The following is a 27,464-nucleotide window of genomic DNA, read 5'->3' as shown; positions in this document are numbered from 1 at the left end:
GCAAGAGTGGGGATCCTTGTCTTGTTTTGGTCTTAGAGTTTTGAAAAGCTGTCAGTGACCATTGAATAAGATGTTCATTGTGGGTTTTTCATATATGGTTCTTTTCTATGTTGAGATAGTTTCCTTCTAGTTTGTTGAGTGTCTTTATCATTAATGGGTGTTAAATTTTGTCAAATGCTTTTTCTGCATCAATTGAGATATTTATGTCTTTTTTCCCTTCTTCATTCTTTTAATATGTGGTTTATTACATTTTTTTATTTTTGTATGTTGAACCACCTTGCATTCCATGAATAAATCCCACTTGGTCATGGTGGATAATCCTTTAATGTACTGTTGAATTTGTTTTGTTAGCATATTGCTGAGGTTTTTTGCATGAATATTTTAAAGGCATATTGCTCTGTAGTGTTTTTTTTTTAATGTTTATTAATTTTTGAGAGAGAGAGAGTGTGAGTGGGAGTGGGGCAGAGAGAGAGAAGAGGATAGAGCATCTGAAATGGGCTCTGTGCTGACAGCAGACAGCGGATGTAAGACTCGAACTCACAAACAATGAGATCATGACATGAGCCAAAGTTGAACGTTTAACCAACTGAGCTGCCCAGGTGCCTGGTCTGTAGTTTTCTTGTAATATCTTTGGCTTTGGTATCAGAGTAGTGCTCTCTTCACAGAATAAATTAGTAAGTGTTCCCTCTTCCTCTTCAGTATTTCGAAAGAGTTTGAGAAAAGCTGATCTTCCTTAAATGTTTGGTAGAATATACTAGTAAAGCTGTCTGGCCCTGGGCTTTTCTTTGTTGGGAGATTTTTGATGACTGATTCAGTCTTTTTACTAGTTACAGTAATATAGTCTATTTAAATTTTCTGTTTCTTCTGGATTCAGTCTTGGTACATTGTATGTTTTTGGCAGTTTATCCATTTCATCTACAGTATCCAATTTGTTGTTCATAGTATTTCTTAAAATCTTAAAATTTTTTTTAATGTTTGTTTTATTTTTGAGAGAGCTAGCGAGCACGAGCAGCGAAGACAGAGTCAAAATCCGAAATAGGCTCCAGGCTCCAAGCTGTTAGCACAGAGCACGATGTGGGGCTCAAACCCATGAACTGTGAGATCATGACCTGAGCAGGAGTCAGATGGTTAACCGACTGAGCCACCCAGGCGCCCCTCTTAAAATCTTTTTTTTTTTTAATTTCTGTAAACTTAGTGGTAATGTCCCTGTTTTCATTTTATTTCTCTTAGTTAACATAGATAAAGGTTTGTCAAATTTTTTTTATCTTTTCAAAGAATCAAATCTTTGTTTTTCTATTCTCTATTTTATTTATCTTTTTCCAATTTTTCTTCTTCCTTGTGCTAACTTTGGGTTAAGTTTGTTCTTTTTCTGGTTCCTTAAGGTATAAAGTTAGTTTGATCTAGATAATTTCTCTTTTCTAACATAAATATGTATTGCTATAAATTTCCCTCTTAGGGCTGTTGTTGCTGCGTCTCATAAATTTTGGTATGTGTGTTAACCATTTTCTTTTATCTTAAGATATTTTCAATTTCCCTTATTGTCCCATTGGTTGTTTTTAGTATGTGTTACTTTTGGGGTATGTGGCTGGCTCAGTCAAAAGAGCATGCTACTCTTGATCTTGGGTTTGTGAGTTCAAGCCCCACATTGGGTGTAGAGATTACTTTGAAAAAAGTCTAAAATAAAAAAGATACTTGTAAAATAAATCCTTACACCCCTACTCCCAAGTTTAACGGTCCATAAGGAGATAGTTTTTGTTTTGTTTTGTTTTGTTTTGACTTTCAGTTCTGCCCTTCCGTTTTGAGATCTCTGTGTTTATTTATTTATTTTAAAAGTTTGTTTTGAGAGAGAGAATGAGTAGAAGAGGAGCAGAGAGAGCGAGTGAGAGAGAATCTCTAGCAGGCTCTGCGCCAGCAGTGCAGAGCCTGATGTGGGGTTCAAACTCATGAACTGTGAGATCATTACATGAGCTGAAACCAAGAGTCAGATGCCTAACTAAGCCACTCAGGCTCCCCAAGATCTTTACTTTTTAAAAAAAAATTTTTTTAATGTTTTATTTATTTTTGAGAGGGAGACAGCATGAGCAGGGGAGGGTCAGAGAGAGAGGGAGACACAGAATCTGAAACAGGCTTCAGGCTCTGAGCTAGCTGTTAGCACAGAGCCCGACGCGGGGCTTGATCCCACGAGCTGTGAGATCATGACCTGAGCCGAAGTCAGATGCTTAACCAACTGAGCCACCCAGGCGCCCCTCAAGATCTTTACTTTTAAAGAGGTAGAATATGTTTTCACGTATAGGTGGATTAGGAGGAAGTTAACAGAGGACCATGGGGGAGAAGAAGGGGGGAAATGGTGGGGGAAAGGGAGAGAGGCAAACCATGAGAGACTCTTGAATGCTGAGAACAAACTGAGGGCTGATGGGGGTGGGGGAGTGGTAGGGGGGTGATGGGCGTGGAGGAAGGCACTTGTTGGTATGAGCACTGGGTATTATATGGAAACAAACTTGACAATAAACTGTTTAAGAAAAAATAAAGGGGTAGGAACATGTAAGTTAGAAATATAGATAACTCATTTGGGGATGAGCACTGAGTGTTATGTAGAAACTAATTTGACAATAAACAATTTGTAAAAAAAAAAAAAAAAAATATAGATAACTCAGAATGATACAATTGGAATTTTTACTAGTTTCTGCCATTCACATTAAAGCACAATATGGCATTGTACAATAAATGAACTGTAAAAAAAGTTTTTTAATGTTTATTTTTGAGAGGGAGACAGAGCATGAGTTGGGGAGGAGCAGAGAGAAGAGGAGACACAGAATCTGAAGCAGGTTCCAGGCTCTGAGCTGTCAGCACCAAGCCTAATGTGGGGCTCGAACTCATGAACCTCGAGATCATGACCTGAGCCAAAGTTGGATGCTTAACTGCCTAAGTCACTCAGGCACCCCATTAATGAACCTTTATATTGAAGTTTTTTGTTTGTTTTGTTGCTCTGGTTTATTTTTTAAACACAGATACAGAAAACAGCATGGAACAAATGTATAATTTGGTAAATTGCTATATATGGGTGTCCTTATAGCTACCACCCAAGTCAAGAAATAGAACTCTGCTTGGCCATTCCAGAAGTTTTTCTTGTTTTGTTTGACATAACTGCTTCCCTCTCCCTAAAGTAACCATTGTCCTCTCATAGTATTCTTTCCTTGTGTTTCTTTGTAGTTTTTAGTCTTGCTGGGTTTTTTTTTAAGTTTATTTATTTATTTTTGAGATTGAGTGTGCGGGAATCCCAAGCAGCCTCTGTATTGTCAGCGCGCAGCCTGATGCAGGGCTTGAACCCATGAAGCATGAGATGGTGACCTGAGCTGAAACCAAGAGTCAGACACTCACCTGACTGAGCTATGCAGGCACCCCTGTTTTTTGTTGTTTTTGTTCTTTTAATGTTTGTTTTTAAGTGAGAGAAAGTGTGCATGCATGAGCTGGGGAGGAGCAGAGAGAGACAGGGAGACAGAGGATCCAAAGCAGCCTGATGCTGGGCTTGAATTCAAAAACTGTGAGATGATGACCTGAGCCAAAGTCAGATGCTTAATCAACTGAGCCACCCAGGCACTCCTTGCTGCTGTTTTTAAAATTATGTGTTAACTGTTGAGGAATCTGGGCCATTTGACCTGTTGAGTTTCCTGAAAGTGTGGATTTTGCCAGTTGCATAGTTATGATGCAATTCTAGTCTCCTCTGGATTTCCTGCAAATTGCCAAGGGATCCTCTTTTATCAAGATGCACATAATATTTGGTGATTTGTTCTCATGATCTACTGTGAAGCAAATATTGACTTAAAGCAAAAATCGTTTCATTTTATCCTAATTTTGTATGTCACAAATTCTAGCAGGGCTCTGTGATGATAATTCTGTTCCATGAAGATGGGATAATTCTGTCCCATCCAGGTGGATGGGCTGGTCTGGAGGTTCTAAGATGGCTTTATTCACATGCTTAACACTCTGGTAGAAACGGCTGGAAGGCTGGACTTAGCCGGGCTCCTTTTGCTTTACATGTAGTTTTACGTCTCTTTACATTGTCTCTCTAGCAGAGTAGTCTGAGTTCTTATGTAGTAATTGTCCAAGAATTTGTGGACATGTATTAACACCAACACGTATTTTGGTGGGATACTTTGATATACCTTGTTTCTTTTTAAAGTTCACTAATTTTATCCCCTGTTCATGAATCTTGCTGTAGCAGTTATTACTATAGTGTTGAAATAGTGATTGTCTTATTTTTCTCATTCCTTCTTAAATTTATTAACTAAGCATTCTTATGTTAAAAAAAAAAAGATGTCTTAACATCTTACAGATAACTTCTCTACAGTTATTTATTCGGTCATTATTCAGATCAGTATGGACTCATGGGTATTTGCTTTGTTTTTGAGTTATCCAATACTATTGTAATAATCTACTGTCTTACACTAGGTTTTTAAAATCTTTGGCCATTGAGCTCTTTCACGTTGGTTTCTGTGTCCTTTGGACTCTAGGCTAGTTTTAAAAATGTTTTTCTGGTCTACTTTCCTTGTAAAGATGTTATTCTGTTCATTATTTTATTTTTCTTGCTATAGCTATATAGCATTTGACCTCAGTTGCTTATTTTTTGTGAAATTAGTCTTTCTGAACTTTAGAAGGTGTGGTTAAGGATCATATTTTTCATCTTCAAGGAACTTTCTTTTCTGTTGTTTTCTGATAGTATTTACAAATATGGTAGTTTGATTTCTAAGATTTCTTAGCTTTGTTACCTTCTCCTTTCTTCTTTTGTCTCAATTTTACTTGTCCTGTATTATTTTAATTCAGTTCACAGCACTCTGTCCTGAGTTTGGAGTCTTATCATTTCCTTCCATTTCAAGAGTTTTTGGAAGTTAGACTGTACCATCTCCTTAGGTTTTATGTAGACCTCTTCCACTCACCTTTTAGATTAGACAAAAACTCTTCCACTTTCAGTCCTCAAATTGTCTCTCTGTTCTTTCCAGTTGAATATTTTTTGGCTCTATGGGTTTTCCTCTGCTCTTAGATCCATTAGATAGCCTGTTGTTTTCCTCTGCTTCTGCTTTTACTGAAGGGAAACTGCACAGGTCTTATAGATGTTACTGGTTTGTCCCCAACAACTTATGTTTTGGGGTTCTAGAGATAACTAGATAATACCTTGTTTTGTTGTAAATGTCCATAGTGCTTTAATTTTGTTCACTAACTGCTGTGTTTTTATGAGGACATTTATGGAGATTACAAGGCTTCATAGAATCTTTTTCAATTATCTTTTTTTTTTTTTAATATCAGTTTGTGGGGTGCCTGCCGGGCTCAGTCAGTAGAGCATGCAGCTCTTGATCTCAGGGTCATGAGTTCAAGCCCCACATTGGTCATAGAGCTTAGATAAAACAAAACAAAACAAAACAAAAAACAACCCCTAGGGGTGCCTGGGTGACCCAGGAACCTGGAGCCTGCTGCAGATTCTGTGTCTCCTTCTCTCTCTGCCCCTCCTCTGCTTGCCCTCTCTCTCTCTCTCAAAAAAAAAAATAAAAAAATAAAATAAAATAAAAAAAGACTAGATTATAAAATATCAGTTTGAGCAAAGTATATTTTGATGTCATATTAAAATACAGGTGTGCTCGAGTTACTGGTTAGATTCTAAATAGTTAAAATCTTACGTGACTAGAAGATTTTTTGTGACATAATGTTTCATGCTTATTTTCCAACATCTTAATTGATTGAATGCTAAGGTTTTTTTTTTTTTTTAAGATTTTTTTTTTTTTAAGTTTATTTATTTACTTTGAGAGAGAGAACACGGCCAGGGGAGGGACAGAGAGAGAGAGAGAGAATCCCAAGCAGGCTCAGTGAGCACTGTCAGTGCAGAGCCCCATGCTGGACTACAACTCATGAACCATGAGTTAATGACATGAGCTGAAGACAAAGTTGGACGCTTAACTGACTGAGCTACCCAGGTGTCCTGAAAGCTCAATTTTATGTTAATAAACTTTCATGAATTTCAAGGTCTCTATTTTCAGTTTACTTTGGGAATTTATACAGGCCATTTATTCTGCCTGTTTCCCTTCCTTGACTTCTGTTTATCTTTGGAAGGATCTTGAAGAATCATTATATATTTCTTGTGACGTACTCTATTATCATAAGAAATTGACTAGGTAAATCTATGTGATGATTTCTTTTCACAATTGCTGAGATTGAATCTTCAATTTCTTATTGCCAGCCATTTTAGCTTTCTTCCAAGAAAAGGCAGTTTGGTAGAATTGGATTAGAATTTTATCAGTTGTTAATTAGTTGTCTACTGTGTACTGCAGGACTTTGTTCCTAAAGTTATCTTTCAAAATAGAGCTCTCTTTTATAACTGTGTCTAGCTATTAGAGACCAAATCCTGTGCTTTTGTTCCATTATTATTTTGATAGATATTTATTTTTTCCTGTGAAAATGATTTTAGTATTATGTGTAGTACTTTGCCAAACATAAATACATCAGAAAATAATAGAAGTGTGTGAAATATTCACTTGGGGTGAAATAATTTTTCTGCTGTTTTATTCGGGAACTAAAGATTGAAATGTAGCCTATTGAGAAATATATTCTATTTATGGATATATTAAAATGTTTTTCAGACTCCATTCTCAAAGTGAACAAAAGCTTACTTATTTAAGTGGAAAAGAAACATCCAATGCATAGATATAGGTTTGAAAGTTATGACCTTTCAGTTTTAGTAGGAGCTTTTGGGACTTTTGTCTTTATACTCTCCCCTCTACACAATTAATGATTCTAATCAGCAAGATTAGATCTACTGACCTGATTGATAACTCTATGCCTTCCCAGAATGAGTCAGAAGAATCAAGGTAATACTTTTGTTGAACAGGGCCTGTAAATATATAGGTTGAGGTATTGGCTGAATTAGTGGGTAATTTAGCTTGTCAGATTTTTATTATACTTTGGTCTATATATGTTTTTATGTGTATTGTATTGAGGTATAACATTACAATTATTTAGTAAAATAATCTTTAAGACATTTTTGTTTGGTCTGCTTTCAGGTTCATGCATGGGAGATTTCAGACCAATTGTTACAGATTCGACAGGATGTGGAATCATGCTATTTTGCTGCACAGACCATGAAAATGAAGATTCAGACCTCATTTTATGAGCTCCCCACAGACTCTCATGCCTCTTTACGGGACTCATTACTAACCCATATCCAGAACTTGAAAGACTTGTCACCTGTCATTGTAACGCAGGTAAATCCTGTGCTTCTCATTAGGGAAATTTGTACGGTCGTTTGGATTTACCAGATTAATTTTGATTGACTTTGCTAGGCCATATTAAGTAATGTTAACAACTTTAGTACAGACTCATTGCTATATTCTTAAGAGCATAGAAAGTGAAAATGTAAATCTTCTATATTAATCTTAGAGTTCATTTGATTTAAAACCAATTTAAATACCAGAAGTGGGGGTGGTGGTGGTGAGTAGAAGTTTCAAGGACAGGCACGTGCCCTACCCCCCACCCTACTGTTAAAATTGCAGATGATAAAAATACTGTTTATTGTTCTGGGTCAGAGGTCTACATAGTTACTTAAAAAAAATTCCTTTCTGGACCAATTGGCTAGTAAAATTCTCATGAATGAAATTGTGAACCATCTGGCCTTTCCTCCTTAGACTGGGAAATACATTAGAAAGGAAAACTGGAAGCTTTAGTGAATACATACTCACATGTGTTCTCTGCCTGGCGTAGAAGTGCCCTTGAAGAGGAAGGAGGCTTTTGCGTAAGGCTTCAAGATGAGAAATGGAAAGAGAAGGGAAATGGCATTCCATTACTTGAGAAGTGAGTCAAAGGGCGGACTTTGTTAGTAGCTTTGGCCTTTTGGCAAAGTATAATTAATCGGTCCATGAAGTTCTATGGTATTGCCAAATAAAAGTAAGTATTGATATATTCCGAGGAAAATGTATAGTTTGTGCTTTCTGACTTCTTTTTGTTGTTTTTTGGTTTTGTTTTTCATTTTTAGAGGTTAACTTTTTAAATCTTAGCACTTGGTAGCTAGCCCAGAAGAGTTTACATGGCTATGTAGTTGTGGAGGTGAGGAGAGGTAGGGGGGGTGTCAGTCCTTGTTGTCATATTGTTCATCTATTCATTTATTTAATCTCTCTTATTCAGCTGGCTTTAGCAATTGCAGATCTTGCGCTACAGATGCCTTCCTGGAAGGGATGTGTACAAACATTGGTGGAAAAGTAAGTTGTACTGACTATATACTAGCATTTGGAATAACTATTAAGCTACAAAGGGAAATTTGTTAGCATTAGCTAGACTTTGGGAGTATTTTCCCAGACTCTTAACATACAATTATTTATTATTAACTTTTCTTAGATTAAAAGAAAATTATTTAAAATTTAAATATTACAGAAGTATGTCACGAGGGACATAAAAGGCCCTTATAATTTACACACACATTTTCCTTGAATTAACGCAGCGAAGTCTTTCACTGTCTTGTGGATCACTCCCACTAACTGACATGTCAGCAGCTCTGTAAAAACATTGTCACAATGTTTAAGATTATGTTAAATTGAAAGTCATGGGGCCCTAGATGGCTCAGTCAGTTAAGCATCCCACTTTGGCTCAGGTCATGATCTCACAGTTCTTGAGTTCCATCCCCACATCAGGCTCTATGCTGTCAGCGTGGAGCCTGCATGGGATCCTGTCTCCTTCTCTCTGCCCCTCCCCCATGCATGCTTTCATCCCCCTCCCCCCCGAAATAAAAATAAACGTTTACAAATTTTTTAAGTCATATGCATAAAAGTTCTTATTAATTGGGTTTGTTTCATATCCGGTCAAAGGGACAGTATCATTTTTAGATAAACAGAGCCCATTACTTTGAATAAAAGCATTTCTTCATGGTCTTGGCAAGATAATCGTGGTATTTGCTTGCACTTTGACATTTGGTTAGGAAATTATTTTTGAACAAAGTGGATGTCCTTTTTACCTCCCACTACAGTGCATCATTAAGGCCTTTATATGGATAATTTATTGTTTGTTTTTAGAAAATGTTTATTAAGAAAATTAACACATGCTTCTTGAAAAAATTTTAATAATATGGAAGTTTTCAAGGTAAAAGCCTTTCTTTCTCCCTGTTCCTATATTTCATAAGTAATCACTATTAATGACTGGCTGTATAGTCTTCCAAACTTTTCCTTTAAGCATTTTAAAATAAATAAGTGCATATACATTTTATTTATTTATTTTTTTTTAAATGTTTTTATTTATTTCTAGGAGAGAGAGAGACAGCATGAGCAGGGGAGGGTCAGAGAGAGAGAGGGAGTCACAGAATGAAACAGGCTCCAGGCTCTGAGCTGGCAGTCAGCACAGAGCCCGACGCGGGGCCCGAACCCACGAACCGGGAGATCATGACCTAAGCGAAAGTCGGACGCTTAACCGACTAAGCCACCCAGGCGCCCCTGCATATACATTTTAAAGTACTATGTATTCATTGGTTCATATGTAATGTATTTCATATACTTTTTTTTACTTAATACATTGTGGACATCTTTTCATGTTAAGACATATATATTTCATTCATTATAATGACTATGTATATTCTATTGTATGACTGTAACCCTTTTTTATCCTACTTATGGAGGGCCTTTATATTTTCCCATTATTTTTGCTATTATAAAAAAGTACCACAGTCCATATTTTTGTATACTTTGCATGTGTATTTGAGATATTTCTGAGAGAGAAATTTCTGGAAGTGGAATTGCTAGGTCAAAGATTATATAACTTGAAATTTTGATCTCCAGATACCTTTCCAAAAAATTACATATATATTTTTTTTCCACTTTAACAGTAGTGAAAACGCTGCTTTTGTAGGTTATTCCGAGACCTGTTGTTATCTTATGTGATTGAGTATTTCTGACTGTAAATAACTTCTGTCTCTCCCCTTTTCTTTTCCAGATATAGCAATGATGTAACTTCTCTGCCCTTTTTGCTGGAGATCCTTACAGTGTTACCTGAAGAAGTACATAGCCGTTCCTTACGAATTGGGGCTAACCGGCGCACAGAAATTATAGAAGATTTGGCTTTCTACTCTAGTACAGTGGTATCTCTCCTGGTGAGGAGGCTTGAAATACTAAGTTGCTCCATAGGGGCAAAAAGCCATGGTTGTTATTTTCTGATTCAACATTATTGTGAACAGCAGTTTTCTTTGCAAAATTTGGCAGTGATAATACTGTGTTATTTATGGAAAACTATACAGTTAAAAAATACCTTCAGGGACACCTGGGTAACTCATTCAGTTAAGCGTCCGACTTCGGCTCAGTTCATGATCTCATGGTCTGTGTGTTCAAGCCCCACGTCGGGCTTTATGCTGACAACTCAGAGCCTGGAACCTGCTTTGGATTCTGTGTTTCCCTTTCTCTCTGCCCCTCCCCTGCTTGTGCTCTGTCTTGCTCTATCAAAAATAAATAAATGTTAAAAAAAAAAAAAACCACCACGTCCTGTGGGGAAGGTTTGAAAGAAAAAAAAAAACAACTTTCAGATTTCAGAAACTATACTTTTGAGCTTGAAGGTGATGCTGTGAAGGTGATGTTATTTCCATTTTATAAATAGATACAGGCTTTAGAATTATACAACTGCTAATTCAGAATTTGAACTTAGGCTTTCTGATTATATATCCCATATATCATAGAATGGGGTATATAATCATGCTACATTCTACTTCATGCTACAAACTTTGGCTCTTGATGAAGGATCATGCTAAGGGAAAGTATATACATTTACTTAAGGAAAGGATTCTCTCTTAAGGATTAATTGAGATTTTGATAGGGAGGTAGCATAGGACTTTATTTGACCTTTGAGGAATATCAAATCATAGATTGGGTAATACTATGCTATCTTTTTAAAGAGAGTTAAATGTGATTATAACCTTATTAACTAGGTTGAAATTTTAATGCTGTAGACCACAGATGGGTAAATTTATGGACTATGAGCTAGTCACCTATTTTTGTAAATAGAGTTTTATTGGAACAGTCGTGCCCATTCAGTTACATACTGTCAACATCTGTAATTTTGGGGCTAAAATGACAGAATTAAATAGTTTTCACAGAAACCCCATATGGCCTATAGAACCTAAAATTTTTATTATTTTTTTAAGTTTATTTATTTATTTTGAGAGACAGAGAAACTATAAGCGGGGGAGGGCCAGAGAAAGACGGGGAGAGAGAGAATCCCAAGCTGCACTGATAGCGCAGAGCCCGATGTGGGGCTCAAACCCACAAACTGCATGATCTGGGCAGAGACCAAGAGTCAGAGGCTTAACTGACAGAGCCACTCAGGTGCCCCTAAAGGATTTACTTTAAAGAAATATTTGCTGGTTCTTGGGGAACCTGGGTGGCTTAGTTGGTTGAGGTCATGATCTCACAGTTGTGAGATTGAGCCTTGTGCGGACTCTGCACTAAGGATCCTGTTTTAAGATTCTCTTGGGGGCCCTGGGTGGCTCAGTCAGTTAAGCATCTGACTGTTGATTCTAGTTCAGGTCATAATCTCACAAGTTTGTGAGATTGAGCCCCTGCTAGGGATTTTCTCTCTTGCTCTCTGACCTTCCCCTGCTTGCTCACTTTCCCTCCCTCTCTCTCAAATAAAATAAACAAATAAACAAAATTCTTTCTCCCTCTTCCCTGCTTGTGCTCTCTCTCTTATTTAATAAAAAAACAAAAGGGGTGCCTGGGTGGCTCAGTTGGTTAAGCGTCCAACTTCAGCTCAGGTCATGATCTCACAGTTCGTGAGTTCGAGCCCCACGTTGGGCTCTGTGCTGACAGCTAGCTCAGAGCCTGGAGCCTGTTTCAGATTCTGTGTCTCCCTCTCTCTCTGACCCTCCCCTGCTCATGCTGTCTCTCTCTCTCTCTCTTAGAAATAAATTAAAAATAATAATAATAATAAAAATAAATTTTAAAAAAATTAAAAAAAAAACAAAAGATTTGCTGGGTCTTGAAATTGATGGTATTAAATTATGTAGCCCACATTTCATTTTAGGTCTTTATAATCCAGGTCAATTTTCTCAAGTAATGTGGTTATAGTAGATTATTTTTCAGGGATTTGTTTCAGTACCTCTGCAACATCATAAAACTTTTTGTTTGAAAAAGAAATTTTTTACTTAAAATTGTGTTCCGATTGGTGTTAGAAATTCATTGGAAAATATTTCAGTTTCTGCTTCAGATTCTGTGTCTTTCTCTGACCTTTTCCTGCTCACCCATGCTTGCTCTCTCTCTCTCTCTCTCTCTCTCTCTCAAAAAAAAAGGAATAAACGTTTAAAAAAATTTTTTAAAAAGGATATTTGGGTGGCTCAGTTGGTTAAGCATCCAGCTTTGGATCAGATCATGATCCCACAGTTCGTGGGTTTGGGCCCCATGTCAGGCTCTGTGCTGACAGCTCAGAGCCTGGAACCTGCTTCCGATTCTGTGTCTCCCTCTCTCTCTTTGCCCCTCCCCCACTCATATGCTGTCTGTCTCTCAAAAAAAATACACATTAAGAAAAAGTTTTTAAAAGTAAATAAGTGCATATTTCAGTTAACCATTTATTTTAAAGAAATAGTATTATTGAGAATTAAGAAAATGCAGACAAAATTACATTCAAACTACCTGGAGAGCACGCTGTTAACTCTTTAGTACATATTCTCTATGAACATATGTACAAATTTTAAAAATACAAATGAGATTATATTTCACCTATCCTCCTGCACCCTGCTTTTTCAGTCATCCGGCTTCATTTTTCCACTTCAGTAAATGTTTATGTCATCTAATAAATAAAATACCCAGGCCCTATTCATGTTTCCTGAGTTCATCCTAAAATATCCTTTACAACATTTTTCCAAATTAATATCCAGTCTAGAATCATGCCTTGTATCAGTTTAGTATGATTCCTAATCTCAGTCCTTCTTCCCCTTTCTTTTCAAAATGACACCAATTTGTTTGAAGAAAGTGGACCAGTTATTTTATACGCTATCTTGGTTTTTGGATTTTCTGATTGCTGCCTTGTCTTTGTTTCATTTAGTTTGTTTTTCTGTTCTCTAAATTTCCTTTAAGTAGAAACTGTATATAAAAGAGCCCTACTCAGTAGGGATTCCTCCAGAGAATTAAGCCTTAATACCCTAAGGCATCCATTATATGGAACAAATTCTCTCCTATGCATTAATAATGGTACTAGTATACTATCCTTAGGATAGTGGAGAAAACAGTTCCCCAGGTTATTTTCCGTAAGATTTAATTCTTTCCAAAATCCTGGTTGAAACATACAGAAAGGCTTGATGGATTAATTTTAAAAGATTAAACATTTTTGGCTGGAATATGTCATAGGTACTTCATGTGGCATTTTTACCAGAAGAGAAATACTTTTTGGTGACTTTGCATTAGTGATGGTATTATTGACTAGATTAGGATGATGGCAGTCTGATTCTTTCATTTATAAAGTTTGTTTTTCTATTTGTAATATCATGCAGCTGTATGATGGTAGTTTGTTATTTTACAAATGTTCAATTCCATCTCAACCTTTGCCTAAAGATTTTAAATTCTAGTTGGTAATCATTGTCTTAATCAGTTAATTGGGGTTAGGAAATAAAATTTTAATAATTCTCTCATTTCGACATACATATTTGTTGTCATTGTGAGTATTCTAGCATACTTGTAAAAAGGCACTACAAATCTTAATTCTTTTTAAATTTCCTGTTTGCAAAATAAGGTTTTGTTTCAAACTGGCTTCAAGTGTTACTGTTTTTTCTGATATTCTCTTTGTGGAGGATTATGACTCATGGATTTTCATTGGTTCAGGGTCTCCACTAAAATCATTCTTTTGATGCTTTATTTTTTTAATTTTTAAAAAAAAATTTTTTTTTTAATGTTTTATTTATTTCTAGGAGAGAGAGAGAGAGAGAGACAGCGTGAGCAGGGGAGGGTCAGAGGGAGAGGGAGTCACAGACTGAAACAGGCTCCAGGCTCTGAGCTGGCAGTCAGCACAGAGTCCGACGTGGGGCTCGAACCCACGAACCGCGAGATCATGACCTAAGCGAAAGTCGGACGCTTAACCGACTAAGCCATCCAGGCGCCCCTCTTTTGATGCTTTAAATGTCATAACTTTGGCCACTGGGGCATTTCTTTGCTCTCTAGAAAAAAAAAAAGATGACTACTGATCAATCATCTGATGCCTCCTTGCCCCGATGTGGAATCCTTGGTTTCTTTAAGTATCCATCTGGGTCCAATCAGAAGAGAGAAACCACATAGTAGTATTTGAGAACGTTTAATATAAAGAATGATTAATTTTTTTGTGTTTTTTAATGTTTTTATTTTTGAGAGACAGAGTACAAGTGGGGGACGGACAGAGAGGGAGGGAGACACAGAATCCCAAGCAGGCTCCAGGCTCTGAGCTGTCAGCACAGAGCCCTGCACAGGGCTCAGATCTATGAACCATGAGATCATGACCTGAGCCCAAATCAGATACTTAACCAACTGAGCCACCCAGGTGATCCAAGAATGATTAATTCTAGTAGGAGGGTACAGTAGTGAGAGATTGTGTCTAGTAAGAAGTAAAGAGAGCTCTAAAGAATGTAGGCATAACAGAAACAAGGAGCAGATATTAACCCCAAGTCTGAGATAGAGTTTCCAAGGAAGGAGTTCACCCCATCCCAGGGCTGAGATCCAGACTCTGTTGGAAAGGGCACAGTGTTGTGGAGAAGTTATTTGTGGCACTCCATGTTGCTGAAAATCAGTCATTATGAACTTGCTGGCAGCCTGCTTTCTGGGATGCCCAAGAAAGCTGTTCAGGGGCTATGTCTTTCCACAGGCACTCTGCCACAAAATCACCTTGGTATGGGAGTACCAGAGGAAACTTCTGGTTGCTGTGCACTGCAGACACTGGAGAAACTGAGCACACTGGATCTGGTGCTGGAGAAGTTGTATATTCCTTAGGAGCCAGAAGCACTTTGCTGAAAATCCATTGGGGAGGGTTGGGGGTGGGGGAATGCTAGGGAAACTGGGTGGCTGGTGCACTGCAAAAGCTGGGCACTAGAGGAAATAGAAGTCTGGGGGTGGAGGAGCTACACATTCTGTGGAATGCTACCAAGTGAGCACACTAGAACCAGGAAGCAGAACCCTTTTCTTCTTGTTTCTAGCTTCTTTTAAAATAGAAAAGAAAAAAATTTTTTTTTAAATATTTATTTATTTTTGAGACACAGAGACAGAGTGCACGCAGGGGAGGGGCAAGAGAGAGGGAGACACAGAATCTGAAGTAGGCTCCAGGCTCTGAGCTGTCAGCACAGAGCCCAACGCGGGACTTGAACTCCGTGGACTGCGAGATCATGAGCTGAGGTGAAGTCAGACACTTCTGACTGAGCTAACCAGGAGCCCTTCTATGGTAGTCTTCTGACAAAAAGTTAGTGTTTGTTGGCACAGGAAAAGATATTTAAAGGGCCCAGATCCATTTTTTACAGATTAGTCTAAAAGGGTGAGTTTGGTAATGAGAGGCAATAAATCTATAACCAGCCATAGTCTTTCTGTTTGACCAACTTAGCTTCCTATTTGGTTGACTCTTTTACACACATTTAAATTCCTGTTCAATGGCATAACAAGCAAATAGGAAATATGCAAAGCTACTAGAGCCCTCATTTATATATTGGCCACAAGAGTTTGATGATTACTTGTAATTGATTGTAGTGGCTTTCTTGTACAACTCATTTCATCCTTTCCCTTTTGCTATAGACTGAATATTTGTGTGTATGTGTGTGTGTGTGTGTGTGTGTGTCTCCCCTCTTCACCACTACCCCCCAATTTATATGTTGAAACTTAGTGCCCAGTAATTTTAGGAGGTAGGGCCTTCATGAATGGGATTAGTGCCCCTAGAAAAGAGACCTCAGAAAGCTCCATTTCCTCTTATGTCCTGTAAAAACACAGAAAGACTGTTGTTTATGAAAGAGAAAGGCAGTCCTCACCAGATACTGTATCTGGGGGGTCTTGATCTTGAACTTTCCAGCCTCTAAATCTGTGAAAAATAAATTTCTGTTGTTTATAAGCCACCCATTCTGTGGTATTTTGTTATAGCAGCCTGAATGGACTAAGACACCTGCTTTGACGAGAACCTCAGCTGGTTGGGGTTCTTTGCTCCATGAAGTGACCCAAACCTTCATTCCCGAAAAATCTGAGCTGTCAGTAATCCTGTTTTTGGTTGTTGCTTCTGTAGTTTCGCATTAATCCTTACTATTGAGCCTGGAAGTACTAAGAAACTCTCTAGAAAATTCTCTGGGTTCCAGACCAAGAATCCCTTGCTTCCATCTTATAGAAGGAACTCAGTTTTTCCTTGGTTATTGGGATCAGTCACTCCAGTCTGCAGATTTACCCCCTGCCTTTTTTTTCTCCCCTATTGGTTCAGTGGCATAAGAAGCCCAAATTATCCAGATGGTAGACTTATTCCAATTTATTGGAGCCATGTTTGTGTTTTCTTGGTGAAAGCATTCTTTCCTTGGGAACCAAGATCTCAAAACCAACAGAGCTCAGAGTTGCTCTTTACTGTACTTCCTTTACCCTGATATGAATTCCTTGATTAACTAGGATGCCATGATGGTAGGATATGGCATTCTGTGAGTCCATAAATGATACGTTGCTGACAGAAGCATTACAAGCAGGGAAGGCATATCCATACCTAGAATATGAGTCCCTTCCTTTCTTCCTATGAGTCTTGTCTTTCTAGACAAATCTCTGCTTCCTTTGTGATAGAAGTACAATGTAATCAATCAATCTGGTTCCCATGGCTGATGGTGCCATTTTAGGGACTCAGTGTTGGTTTCTGCTATTAGCAGGTTTGATACTCATCAGTTGAGTTTTTTTTTTTTTTAATTTTTTTTTATAGTTTATTTTTGAGACAGAGAGACCGAGCATGAGTGGGGGAGGGACAGAGAGAGAGGGAGACACAGAATCTGAAACAGGCTCTAGGCTCTGAGCTGTCAAAGTCAACACAGAGCCTGATGTGGGGCTCGAACCCACCAACTAGGAGATCTGACCTGAGCCGAAGTCATATGCTTAACTGACTGAGCCACCCAGGCGCCCCTCTCATCAGTTGTTTTAACTTAGTGGAAGTCCATGTTGATTCTTCAGTAGCCTCCATCCCTGCCACTGTGGCCACTTTGGTTTATGAAGCCATTGAGTAAGGACTGGGTGGCTGGGGAAAGAGGTTGATATTATAGAGTTTGTCATTTTGTCTATCTCTCACTGAAAGATTCCTCTGTAGTAGATGCCCTTTGGTGGGTATTCACATAGGACAGAAATCACTCCACACAGTCTGTGACTATTTGTATACCATTCATGTATACTTCTACCTCAGACTTCTTGTCGTCTATCTTCTGCTTATGCTTCTTCCAAATTCCTGATCATCCAAAGCACTGAAAATTGTCCGTCAATAAATGTGGATCCATATTTTCGTTCATTTCTTACTTTGTATGTGGTGAACAGTGAGTTATATTGCTCGAAGTTGTGCCCATTAGAATTTTTCTTCAACCACTCACTGTCCTTCACTAAAGCTGCCATGTGGGCCTGTAATTTTGCAGTTGTCCACCTTTAGTTGGTACCAGCATGTTGTACAGATCATTCTGTAATCCAAGCTGAGTTTTCTTCTTTAGTTATCTAGTTGTAAGGAGCATCCCTGGAGGCAGGAAACAACAGACATGGATTGAGGGAGATGAGTCAGTGTAAGAAGAGTTGGTGTCAGAGGAATCTGACCTACCTGCTCATGCAACTTTCTTACACCCTTTCGAACTCCGTCTCTTATATTCCATTACTATTTGATTACATAACAGATTACTGTTATGCATGCCCAACCTTAATGTTTAGGTAATTCAGACAATACTCAGTTCATGATAGGAACCTCAGGCCATATGTTTAATCTCTGCCAAGGCTCAGTAACAAGCCAGAAACTTGTTTCACAAAAGAATGATTACCTGCAGAACAAGATACAGATTTACTCCCAAATCCTAGATACTTGTTCTATGATTTTCCTTTTGTACTTCTCAGAGGTGCCATATACTCATTAAATCTATAATCTCTAGGAAGTACATTCATATCAATGAGTTTGGTCCAGTTTAGTGGTATATTCCAGCCTCCCTTGGTCTAACACCCTTAGAATCACTCCCACAAATGTTCCCTAGGTTTCTTCATATACATAGTAGCAAAGTTATAGAGTTCTCTTGTTATTTCCTCTTGTGTATACTTATCCCTAAGATTTGGCCATAGTTATGGGAGGCATAGGAAATGGTTGTGGTAGATCTTAAAGAGAATAGGCATCCCTTTGAAAGCACCTATCTTAGATGAGGTTATTACAGGGCTTTGAAGCTGAAGGCAGACTACTAATACTAGTATGGGAGATGCACTGATCTGGGAGTTCAAGATTATTTCATTAAGGTTCAACAATATGTCTCCGTTCCAAGTTTCAGAATCCCATGCTTTACAGTTTCCTAACTTCCACATGAGAAGTTTCATGAGATTTTGAATTCAGCTGTTGTTTGTAATTCAGCAAGCCACATGATTTTGTGTATAAATATTAGCCCTGTAGCTATAAAAAATAGGGGCCTCATTTAGAGTGGTGGTGGAAGCTTTGTTTCTCAAACTGTGACTTAAATTGAGTTAAGGGGTCTGAGGTGGTCATTTTCTTTTTTTTTTTTCCTTAAAGTTTATTTTTGAGAGGGAGAGAGAGAGAACCAAGGGCGGGCAGAAGAGAGTGGGGAGACAGGATCCCAAACAGGCTCCACGCTGACAGCAGGGAACCTGACTTGGGTCTCAGACCGATGAGCTGTGAGATCATGACCTGAGCTGGAGTTGGATGCTTAACTGACTGAGCCACCCAGACACCCCTGTCATTTTCTTTTTGTAAGCGCTTAAGTGAAGTCAAAAGAATCCAGTCGACACTGCAGTCCTTACAGTCATCATTATTGGCCCAGGGGTCAAGTGCAGCAGCTGCTTGGATTCTCCAGCAGTATGCTTGACTTAACACTTCCTCATCATTGACAACAGGCAATAGTTTGATTTGTTGTGATGAAATCTGAAAAAAAATTTTCCCTGTGGTATTTAATAAACTTAATAAGGTCTATAATTCTGTCACGTAGCTTGTCATGTTACAGAATCCAGAAAATGAAATTAGTCCAGAATTGGCCAGGAAAAATTGGCTGGCTGTAATACCAGGTATCAAAGATCTCTTAAAACCTTTTTCGCGGTGCCTGGGTGGCTCATTCGGTTAAGCTTCCAACTTCAGCTCAAGTCATGATCTCACGGTTCGTGGGTGCGAGCCCTGTGTTGGGCTCTGTGCTGACAGCTCAGAGCCTGGAGCCTGCTTCAGATCCTGGTCTCCCTCTCTCTCTGACCCTCCCCTGCTCGCACGTGCTCGCTCTCTCCCTCCCTCTCTCTCTCTCTCTCTCTCTCTCAGAAATAAATAAAACATTAAAAAAACAAAAAAACCTTTTTCATGGTTTCCCCCACGTTCTCTTATTCTCTTCCATCTCATTTTGTTAGTATTATACTTTTGACTTCTATTTGGATGGAGCCATTCCTAAACATTGTGTTGAACTTTTAAAAGTTTCAGAAATTATTCTTTTTGCTCATATAGTTGAACTGAGCCTGTCCTTTAATAAATTTTTCTCCCTTCATTTATGCTTTATTTTATTAACCTAAGATCTGCTGTATTTTTAGTGGTGAACTCTCCTGGCATTTATCTTTCAGCTTTTGAGGCTTTGCTTTGGGAGACAGAGTTCTGTATTCTTTTGCTTTTTTTCTCCAGAGACAGTTTAGACAGTTTTTAATAATATAGTTCTTAAACCCCAAATAGCCAAAGTAACACTGAAAAATAAAACCAAAGCGGGAGGTATCACCATCCCAGACTTTAGCCTCTACTACAAAGCTGTCTTCATCAAGACAGTATGGTATTGGCACAAAAACAGACACATAGACCAATGGAACAGAATTGAGAACTCAGAAGTGGACCCAAAAGTATACAGCCAACTGATCTTTGACAAAGCAGGAAAGAATATCCAACGGAAAAAAGACAGCCTTTTTAACAGATGGTGTTGGGAGAATTGGACAGCAACATGCAGAAGAATGAAACTAGATCATTTTCTCACACCATGCACAAAAATCAACTCAAAATGGATAAAGGACCTGAACGTGAGACAGGAAACTATCAACACCCTAGAGGAGAAAGCAGGAAACAACCTCCTTGACCTCCACCGCAGCAACCTCTTACTTGACACATCCCCAAAAGCAAGGGAATCAAGAGCAAAAATAAACTGTTGGGACCTCATCAAGATTAAAAGCTTCTGCACAGCCAAGGAAACAACCCAGAAAATTAATAGGCAACCAACGGAATGGGAAAAGATAGTTGCAAATGACATATCAGATAAAGGGTTAATATCCAGAATCTATAAGGAACTCACCAAACTACACGCCCGAAAAACAAACAACCCAGTGAAGAAATGGGCAGAAGACATGAACAGACACTTCTCCAAAGAGGACATCCAGATGGCCAACAGACACATGAAACGATGCTCAGCATCCCTCCTCATCAGGGAAATACAAATCAAAACCACACTGAGATACCACCTCACGCCAGTCAGAGTGGCTAAAATGAGCAAATCAGAGAACTCTAGATGCTGGCGAGGATGTGGAGAAACGGGCACCCTCCTACACTGTTGGTGGGAATGTAAACTGGTACAGCCCCTCTGGAAAACAGTGTGGAGGTTCCTCAGGAAACTAACAATAGAACTCCCCTATGACCCAGCAATAGCACTGCTAGGAATTTACCCAAGGGATACAGAAATGCTGAGGCATAGGAGCACATGTACCCCAATGTTCATAGCAGCACTCTCCACAGTAGCTAAAACATGGAAAGAGCCTAAGTGTCCATCAACAGATGAATGGATCAAGAAGATGTGGTTTATCTATACCATGGAATACTACATGGCAATGAGAAACAATGAAATCTGGCCATGTGTAGCAACGTGGATGGACCTTGAGGGTGTGATGCTGAGCGAAATAAGTCAGGCAGAGAAGGACAAATATCATATGTTTGCACGTATAGGAGGATTAGGAGGAACTTGACGGAGGAGCAAGGGGGAGAAGAAGGGCGGAAATGGTGGGGGAAAGGGAGAGAGGCAAACCATGAGAGAGTCTTGAATGCTGACAAAAACTGAGGACTGATGGATATGGGGGGAAGGGGGGGATGGGCATGGAGGAGGACATTTGTGGGGATGAGCACTGAGTGTTATGTGGAAACTAATTTGACAATAAACTATTTGTAAAAAAAAAAAAATAATAATAATATAGTTCTTAAAGAGGAATCCAGGGTAACTTAGTTCTGAAGCTTTAGTGTGATGTGAAGTGTGTGATTTAATTAGCAGAATTCTTTCCCTTCAAAATAACTAAATTTAGATGTAGGGTTTTTCGAAAATTCTGTTAAGTTTGAGTTAGAAGTCAGAATGTATAGTCATTCTATACATTCCATTTGTAAACATCCTGTCTTAGTAAATTGAAATGTCATTCAGGAAGTATAAAGGCCAAACAGTTCTGTAATGATTTTACATTAAGAGCTTCATAGATTCAAGTTTGTGTGTGGTTGCAGTGAACTTACATGAATCATTTCTGCTTTTCTTCTTTGATTTCAATTCAGTTTAGTACAATTCTAACTAATTGAGAAGTATGTAATTAAAATTGCCTGATGATACTGCAAACATGGAGGGGCCGTGGCTACCTAGAAGTACAGGAGTCAACATATATACCACTGTGGGATTCTGTACCCTACCACCTTCCTCCCAAACCCCATGGCAATTATGTTTCTAACCCATTACATGTAAAAGTTATTTTTAAGCATTTTTTTAATACAGAAAAGTTGCATTACACTTAACTTTGGAAAAAATATACATCACAAAACAGTTTGCAAAGAGAGTCAGTGGTGCGTTTTAGTCTGACTTCATTTTATCTCTTTTATCAACCTATTGTATTTATAGTAGTGTCACTTTATGTGGAACGGCACATTAGCTTTTCATGTGGGGATATACAGTAGTAAGGCTAGCTTATTTTTATTCTATAAAATCAACTGTGTAGATAAGTATTACTTTAAAGACATTTTTTAAAAAAATGCTTATTTTGAGAAAAAGAGCATGCATGGGCAGAGGAGAGGGGCAGAGAAAAAGGGAGAGAGAAACCAAGCAGTCTCCACACTGTCAGTGCATCATGACCTGAGCTGAGATCAAGAGTCAGACACTTAATCGACTGAGCCACCCAGTCACCCTTATAGACAATTTTTTTTAATGAGATTACATTAATGTAGAAGCAGGATCTAAGAAACAGTTATTTCTGAGACATAACTGTTTTGAGGCAAGTCTGTAATCTATCTCAGTTTCCCATTTGAGAAAGTGGAGATAATAGTACCTACCTGTAGCTTTAGTGGGGATTAAATGAATTAAGAGTGTTTAGAGCAGCATCTGACACTTAGAAAAAGCACTTTTAACTATTAGCTGTTGTTATTATCCTTCTCATTATTACACCTGTAAGGAGATTGTACTAATGATTTAAATATAAAATTAGGCATTATTTAACTTTTTTTTCCTTCTTTTCAGATGACCTGTGTAGAAAAAGCAGGAACAGATGAGAAGATGCTTATGAAGGTCTTTCGCTGTTTGGGAAGTTGGTTTAATTTAGGAGTTTTGGACAGTAACTTCATGGCTAACAATAAGTTACTAGCACTCCTTTTTGAGGTTTTGGTAAGGAATGGCTTTGTTTATGAAAGTATTTCTACCACATAGTCATAGTAGTAACTAACCTTCTGGGACATCATGTTTTCAGATTTCTGCACAGGGATTGGAAGGTGTATAGTAAGAAAAGAGCCATGTCCCTTTCCTTGTTACCAAGTACCAAGTTAAGGTAGTAGTATTAATACTCAGAATAGAATAGAATGTAGTTAGGTATAATAGGAAAGCAGTCTTACACGTAGGTCATTGATTTATTATCTTTGCAGTTGAGATAATGTACTTAAGCATCTTGGTATGTGTAGGATGGTTTTGGAGCTTTTGAGATTAATGGAATAAAAAGTGTCTTTTATATATTTGTGCATGTCTTCCTTAAACTTTGAAAGTAATTATGCCTCCTAATACATTTCCTCTGTCTTGGTAGACAAGACTAAGCGTAGAATGAGACTACTTTTTAGAACAAGAAACATAGCAGTATCTCAAGCAAATACTGAACAGGTCTTTGGAGATGGGAGTGACTCCCATTTTCCTGGATGGTCACCTTCCATGAAGTCATATTAGTATAGAAGCTCTGTGTATACTGGTTGTATGTTGGTTGCACTATTAGTTAGAAGATGGTAGCATGATACTGGATTGATCCCACTGTGAAAAGAAAAGGAAGGCATATTCTTTAAAGAGATGTTTTTGTGTTTCATTGTTGTTAGTGTATTTATGCTGCATTCTCGCTTCAGGAGCTAAGACTCAGGAAAGTTAGGATGCTAATAATTGTTTTGCTAGTCATGTCTATTGATGCCCTTACCTCAGTAATGGTAATTTTGATTCTCATGTAAGCAAATTGTGTGAAGAGTAGTCAGTATAAAATTAAAATCCCACTGTTTAAATTGTTATGAATATGATTGATTACATATGAAAGGAGGACAGTGTAGAAACTTCAAACTCAAGGCAGTGTTACTTCTGGGAATTAAGAGTGGGGTAAGGAATAAACTAAGTAGTGTGCCAGGATGATACCATCTTCTCTACTGATCCAGTGTCAGGACTTCTTCACCACTTAAAAGAAGAGTGGTTTTAGGGTCAAGGTCAAATATCTTATTCTTATATTCATTGTGGTTCAAAATCAGGCCATGTTTTAGTTTGCTTTGTATTTAGACCACAACTTTATTATAAATATAGCCTTTTCTCCCATAGTTCTTTTTTTAAAAGCTTTCACAAATCTAGTACTTCATATACATTACAAAAAAATACATTTGAACATTTGATTTTTACAATGTAGTAATAATTATAAATATTTTTGGATCCACCTCTCAACCTAAGAATAATCTAATGAATGGTTTACACTTATCTGTATGTTCTCCTGACCTTGCTTGTACAGCTCCGGAGATTCTAAATGTCCTTGTATTTTTTTATTCACAGAAAACTAATATGGCTTTACTAAAGTTATCTATCCCCTCAAATGTATTCTCCTGAATAGGAACCCTAGAGGTCTCACTCTTTGACTCTTCTGATCTGCTCTAATTTGTATCAGTTGCTCTTCAGATCTGCTCCCCAGCTGCCATCCTGGAACCTCTCTTTACTGTGCTTCTGGGTTGGATTTATTGTTTTTTGAACCTCCTCAGATACCTTCCTCAGAAGGATATGTGGGAAGTAAAACTTTGAGTTTTGCATTCCTGAGAAACATTTTTCTTTTTTTTCATTCTTGGTTGGTGGTTTAACTATATACAGAGTTCTAGATTCAATATTCTTTTCCTTCAAGATTTCCAAGGCCTTTCTCTTCTTGTATACCGGCAGTGCTAGTGAGAGGCTGAATAACTGATCTTTGCTCCTTTCAAAGTTACCTTCTCCTCTCATCCCCAGAAGTTACAAGAACCTCCGTTGAACCTTGATATTCTGAAATAGTATGATAATGTGTTAGGTATGGGTGTTTGAGACTTGTTGGACCCTTTTATTTTAGGTAGTACCTGAATATCAGAAAAAAAAAAAAGATGGAAAAGATTTCCATAGACTAACACAGGAGGCAGGGAACACATGGGATTCTGTTTGGAGGGACAGGTATGGGTGGGAAAATATGGAATTTTAGAAGTCATATGACTGTGATGGAGGTAAAGAAAAAAAAAAAAGCTGATTTGGTTGGCATATAGGGAAATAGAACTAGTACAGGGAAGATTGATGAATATTGTTTGATTGAAGGCCGTGACTGTTAGGCTGTACATTTAAAGTACATGTTCAGAAACAGGCTGTATAATTGTTTTGCCAGCACTTGGATTACAGCCCATTGATCATACTTCATACTTCCCTATTCCTGCTATCTCCCAGCAACAAGATAAGACCTCATCCAACCTACATGAAGCTGCTTCAGATTGTGTTTGCTCAGCTCTCTATGCCATTGAGAATGTGGAGACTAACTTGCCATTAGCCATGCAACTTTTTCAAGGAGTCCTGACATTGGAGACTGCCTATCATATGGCTGTGGCACGTGAAGATTTAGACAAGTGAGTAATTAAGGCAGTAGCCCTGGGTTCCATCCTTCATGATTCTTAATGACTGTGTAAATAAAGACACCACATCCTAAAGATGGTCTCGTATTCTCACCTGAACCTAGAGTGGCCAATTGGATGCAGAAAGACTGTAATCATGGAAGGGATCCTCACAAAGGATAAGGCTTCAAGAATTAGGGGCAAACTTTGGAATATCAAGTGTGATTTGATAAGGATTTGGTACAAATGTTTTAGTAATCAAGAATTTGAACTTATAAGTCATTTACATATATATGTATATATATGTATGTGTATATATGTGTATATGTATGTATATATATATAAGTATAAAGAAAGGTGGCTATTTTGATACAGCATAGCAAATAATCACTACACGTCCCTTAGGGTAAGGATCCTTTGGTTTATTTAACTATGTGAGTTTGTACATATAATATACACATTTTTGACTTGGTGCTCTCATTACTCTTTCATCTACAGAGTTCTGAATTACTGCCGTATTTTCACTGAACTATGTGAAACTTTCCTTGAAAAAATTGTTTGTACTCCAGGCCAAGGTCTTGGGGACCTACGAACTCTGGAACTGCTGCTTATTTGCGCAGGACATCCTCAATATGAGGTAGCGTCTATGTTATGCTAAAGCCATTGTTCTCCCAAGTTGTATGTTGCATATTACCTATCCTCCATTGCCACCCATACAGCTCTTTATTTGTGGGAAACTGTAGTCTTATTTTTGATTAACGTGATGTGGGAATTTCCTCTGTATTGGAGTTTTTTTTCTTTTTAAATTATATTTGAGTTTCTACTTTGAATTCTTTTCTGTTTTCTTACCTGGTTAGCTGGGTTGACTGTTCTGGGCCCTTAAGGAACTCATTAGAAAGAAAGCCTAGTACCTTTTTACTGAGCCCCTCTCTACATCCAGTTATTCTTTTTAGAGCTTTATATAACTCATATAAAATCTTAACTCTGCATCTACAAGTCTTAACATCCAAAATTTTTCTCCAAATTGTGGGTGGGAACGAGAAAGAGATTGAGGAGTGCCTGGGTGGCTCAGTTGATTCACTTTTAAGTGTCTCACTCTTTGTTTTATCTCAGGTCATGATCTCGTGGTTTGTGAGATCAAGCCCCCTGTTGGGCTCTGTACTGACAGCGTGGAGCCTGCTTGGGATTCTCTCCCTCCCTCCCTCTCTCTGCCCCTTCCCATTCCTGCTCTCTCTTTCTCTCTCTCTCTCTCAAAATAAATAAACTAAAAAACAAAGGAGGGGGTATTGAAAAGATTTAAAAGTCTGCATTCCAAAATCTTTACAATACCCTATCTCTTAAAAGAGTTGGCTAGATTTTTAAAAATCTTGTTTATTCAAGAAATTTTACTGCCACTTAATAGTATAAGAAGTGAGAAAGAACGTGCAAATTGGATATTGTTTTAAATAGATCTGTTTTGGATCCTTGATGGGAAAAGGAAAGTTAAGGCCCCTTTTAGGGAGGAGCACAGTAGTGCTGTGATTCCCATCCCTTTCTTTTTTAATTTATTTGTTTGACTTGATCTCATGAGGATATCTAAATTTGGATGAAATGCAAAACATTTTGGGGAGTTAAGTACAGCTCTATGTAATAGTTATCTCTCCTTTAAATAGTTCATAAGTAAGATGAGCTATGGATAAAGTCCCAGACTCTTCCCTTTCTGTCCCACTCAAGAAAGTATAGGAGTAAAAATGACATAAGGTTGGTATGTTCAGGGATTTGCAGATGGTTTCTCCGGCAAAACGTGTTTTAATCTCAAAATGAAAGGATTTTAGGGACACTTGGGTGGTTTAGTTCGTTAAGTGGTGGAATCTTGATCTCAGCTCAGGTCTTGATCTCAGGGTCATGAGTTCAAGCCCCACATTGGGCTCTGCTCTAGGCATGAAGCCTATTAACAAAAAAAACCAAACAAAAAAGATAAAAGCAAATGATTATAGATTTGAGAAAAAAATGTTTCAAAAGTGACTTCCATTTCTGGATCTGTTTCTTTAAATTCAGAATCTATTATACTGTTGAGAAGTTATCAGCTAAATAGGGACTGCATAGCCAGTCATCCTAAATAGAATTTGGGGCCTAACATGGGATTATAGTTTGGGAGGATAATAATAAATCTGCTGGAGAAAACAAGTGCCTTGTTAACTAGTTCTACTCATATTATTTTAAAGTATGTCTTCTTTCCTATAAGGCTCTAG

The 27,464-nt window shown here is 38.0% G+C and overlaps 1 protein-coding gene across 4 annotated transcripts in view; it reads left to right on the top strand.

Annotated features, from left to right (window-relative positions):
* The window catches only part of TNPO3 (transportin 3), an 84,409-nt gene that overhangs the window by 20,620 nt on the left and 36,325 nt on the right, over positions 1–27,464 (top strand). For 3 of the 4 annotated variants that reach the window (XM_039242867.1, XM_039242876.1, XM_039242886.1), the window contains 6 exons: positions 7,047–7,247; positions 8,164–8,237; positions 9,955–10,111; positions 22,634–22,777; positions 25,073–25,248; positions 25,732–25,870. In XM_039242867.1, the coding sequence (XP_039098798.1) occupies positions 7,047–7,247; positions 8,164–8,237; positions 9,955–10,111; positions 22,634–22,777; positions 25,073–25,248; positions 25,732–25,870 (891 nt within the window). Of the gene's footprint in view, positions 1–7,046; positions 7,248–7,667; positions 7,834–8,163; positions 8,238–9,954; positions 10,112–22,633; positions 22,778–25,072; positions 25,249–25,731; positions 25,871–27,464 lie in introns of those variants that run through there. The other variant, XM_039242895.1, reaches the window with a different exon arrangement.

Source organism: Hyaena hyaena, unplaced genomic scaffold (genome assembly GCF_003009895.1).
Source record: "Hyaena hyaena isolate Hyena2069 unplaced genomic scaffold, ASM300989v1 scaffold_8, whole genome shotgun sequence".
In the NCBI taxonomy this organism is placed as follows: Eukaryota; Metazoa; Chordata; class Mammalia; order Carnivora; family Hyaenidae; genus Hyaena; species Hyaena hyaena.
This window is presented reverse-complemented; position numbering and strand designations above follow the sequence as displayed.